Below are 2,429 nucleotides of genomic sequence, written 5' to 3' on the forward strand. Positions count from 1 at the left end.
ATCGAGGAGGCGATCATGGCCAAAGTCAAGATCCTCGTCGTTTTTTTCCAGACGATGTCGTACCTCCCAGACATCTATTATCACGTGCACTGGCCCGATCAGCTGACGCAAGTCCTCGGCCTGTTCAATCCACTGAACCTCGACCTCTTCTCGTTGATCCACCTGGAGTGCCTGGTGAAGAAGCTTTCGTTCTACGACCGGCTGCTGGCCGTGACGATCGGACCGGTTCTCGCGTCGGCGGCTCTCGGAATCGTCGCCGTGGCTTCGAGGACCAGGTCTGCCAAGTGCATCGACCTCTTCCTCAAACTTTGTTTCTTCGTCTTCAGCTCCACGTCGACGTCGATATTCCAGGCGTTCGCCTGCGACGACTCCTTCGACGACGGTCGCAGCTTGCTCGCGTGCGACTACTCCATTTCCTGCAAGACGTCCAAATTTAGGGCCTTCAGTGCCTACGCGATCGTGTGCATCTTCGTCTACCCCATCGGCATCGTGGCTCTGTTCACGACGCTGGTGGTCGCGCGCCGCCACGCGATCGACCCCTCGCTCGGCGACGACGGCGCGCGGCGCGTCCGCCTCGAAGAGACAGAGGCCGTCGAGCGGTGCGGCCGCGCTTCCCTCGCGGAGCAGAGCAAGAACGCGCAGCGTCGCGCGGGCGACGACTCCACGCTGAAGAGCATCGGCTTCCTCTGGATGCACTACCTGCCGATGTTCTGGTGGTTCGAAATAGCGGAGAGCGTTCGTCGCCTGCTTGTCACGGCCGTGGCGGTGACTGTCCAGCCCGGCTCCACGACGCAGCTCGCCTACGGCCTCTTGACCGCATTTCTATCGTCCGCGCTCTATTCGATCGCTCGGCCCTTTTCGAACCACCTCGACAACGCTCTCGCGATCGTCGCTTCCACGGTGCTCGTGCTCGCCACGTTTTCCGGCCTCTTGATCTCGGCCGAGGTGACCAAGGACGAGAGCTGGTCCGTGGTCGGAGTCGGCGCGGTCCTCGCGGGCCTCACGGTCGCGGTTGTTGTCCTGAGTGTCGTCCTGGTGCTCCTTCAGGCCAAGGCTTTACTCCAGAAGCTCGTCGCCACGAAGGAGCGTTACTGCGCGCCGGCCTGCAATCCACAGCCTGAGCGTCGAATTACGACCGTCAAAACGAACGCGCAGCGACCCTCCGCTCTCGAGCCCCCAAAGAGATAAGCCCAATTGATGCCACCCCCCATGGCGAACCGAGCTAATCGCGGCGGCGACAAAAGCCCGGGAGTATTACCACAACAAAGTCGCCGGTCGGCCGACGCAGAGAGCCAGGCACGTACTACTCCCGAGGAGCCCGCTGGCACGGCGGCGCTGGAGAGGACCTTTTAGTCGCGCGACTCTAGAAGTGGTGGTCGTCCTCGCAGTCCTTGCACTTGCGGACGCCCGGGCCGGCCTTCCACTGCTTCTTGCTGAACTTGCCGAGGGGCAGCGTCTGGCCGCAGTGGGCGCACTTCTTCCCGCCGGCGCCGCTGCTCTGCCGCCGCAGCGCGCCCTCCCGGGGGCTCGCGGCCGGCGCCGGCGGCGCCGGCGGCTCCTCGGCCACGGGCTCCTCGGTCACGACGGCGGGCTCGGGCGGCGGGACGGCCGGCGGCGCGGGCTCGGGCTCCGCGGCGGCGGGCTCGGGCTCCGGCGCGGGCGGCGGGACCGTCGGCGGCGCGGGCGACGCGGGCTCGGGCTCCTCCGGGGGCGGCGGCACGCTCGGCGGCGCCGGCGAGACGAGCTCGGCGGGGGGCAGCGCGATCGGCAGGTGCACCCGCACCGGCGCCGGAAGAGCGGCGGCCGGGGGCGCCGGCGCGAGCGCCGGGGGCGGCGGCGCGGCGGCGACGGCCGGGATCGCTGCGGCGGGCTCCGGCTCCGGCTCCGGCGGCGGGTCGCTCGGCGGCGCGGCGGCGACGGCCGGGATTGCGGCGGCGGGCTCCGGCTCCGGCTCCGGCGGCGGGTCGCTCGGCGGCGCGGCGGCGACGGCCGGGATCGCGCCGGCGGCCGGGGCGTCGACCGTCGCCTCGGCCTCCGGCGGCGGGTCGCTCGGCGGCGAGGGGACGCGGGCTCCGCCGCGGGCTCCGCCGCCGGCGCCGCCGCCCGGGCCTTGAGCGTCTCAAAGTCGATGGACGCGACGCGGACGGGCGCGCCCAGGGGCGCGAAGGGGTCGCCGACCTCGACGGGCGCGGGCGCCCAGGGCGTGTGCGCCGGCGCGACGGCCCGCGCGTCCTCCGCCGGCGCGCGCGCGGCGCCGTCGAGCGCGCGCTCGACGCTCGCGGCGCGCACCGGCGCGGCGAGCGGCCCGTCGAGCGCGTCGCCCCGGCCGCCCCGGAGCTTCGTCGGCGTCGCGCTCGGGCTGCGGGGGTCCCGGCCGTGCTCCGCGAGGGCCTCGAGGTCGTCGTCGTGGCGCGCGAGCGTCTCGAGGT

The 2,429-nt window shown here is 71.6% G+C and overlaps 2 protein-coding genes across 2 annotated transcripts; one reads left to right on the top strand and one right to left on the bottom strand.

The window, feature by feature from the left end:
• Positions 1-15: 15 nt before the first annotated feature.
• Positions 16-1,188, top strand: AURANDRAFT_69209 (expressed protein; the record flags this gene model as incomplete). The annotated part of the gene is made up of 1 exon (XM_009044965.1): positions 16-1,188. One exon carries the CDS (start codon positions 16-18, stop codon positions 1,186-1,188), a length of 1,173 nt encoding a protein of 390 aa, XP_009043213.1.
• A 175-nt stretch (positions 1,189-1,363) lies between these two features.
• Positions 1,364-2,429, bottom strand: AURANDRAFT_69210 (hypothetical protein; the record flags this gene model as incomplete). Its single annotated transcript, XM_009044966.1, has 2 exons — positions 1,364-2,032; positions 2,146-2,429. Coding segments are annotated over 2 exons (953 nt in total), but the record flags the coding sequence as incomplete, so codon positions are not given.

The sequence above is a fragment of the Aureococcus anophagefferens genome (genome assembly GCF_000186865.1).
Source record: "Aureococcus anophagefferens unplaced genomic scaffold AURANscaffold_1136, whole genome shotgun sequence".
Taxonomy (NCBI): domain Eukaryota; class Pelagophyceae; order Pelagomonadales; family Pelagomonadaceae; genus Aureococcus; species Aureococcus anophagefferens.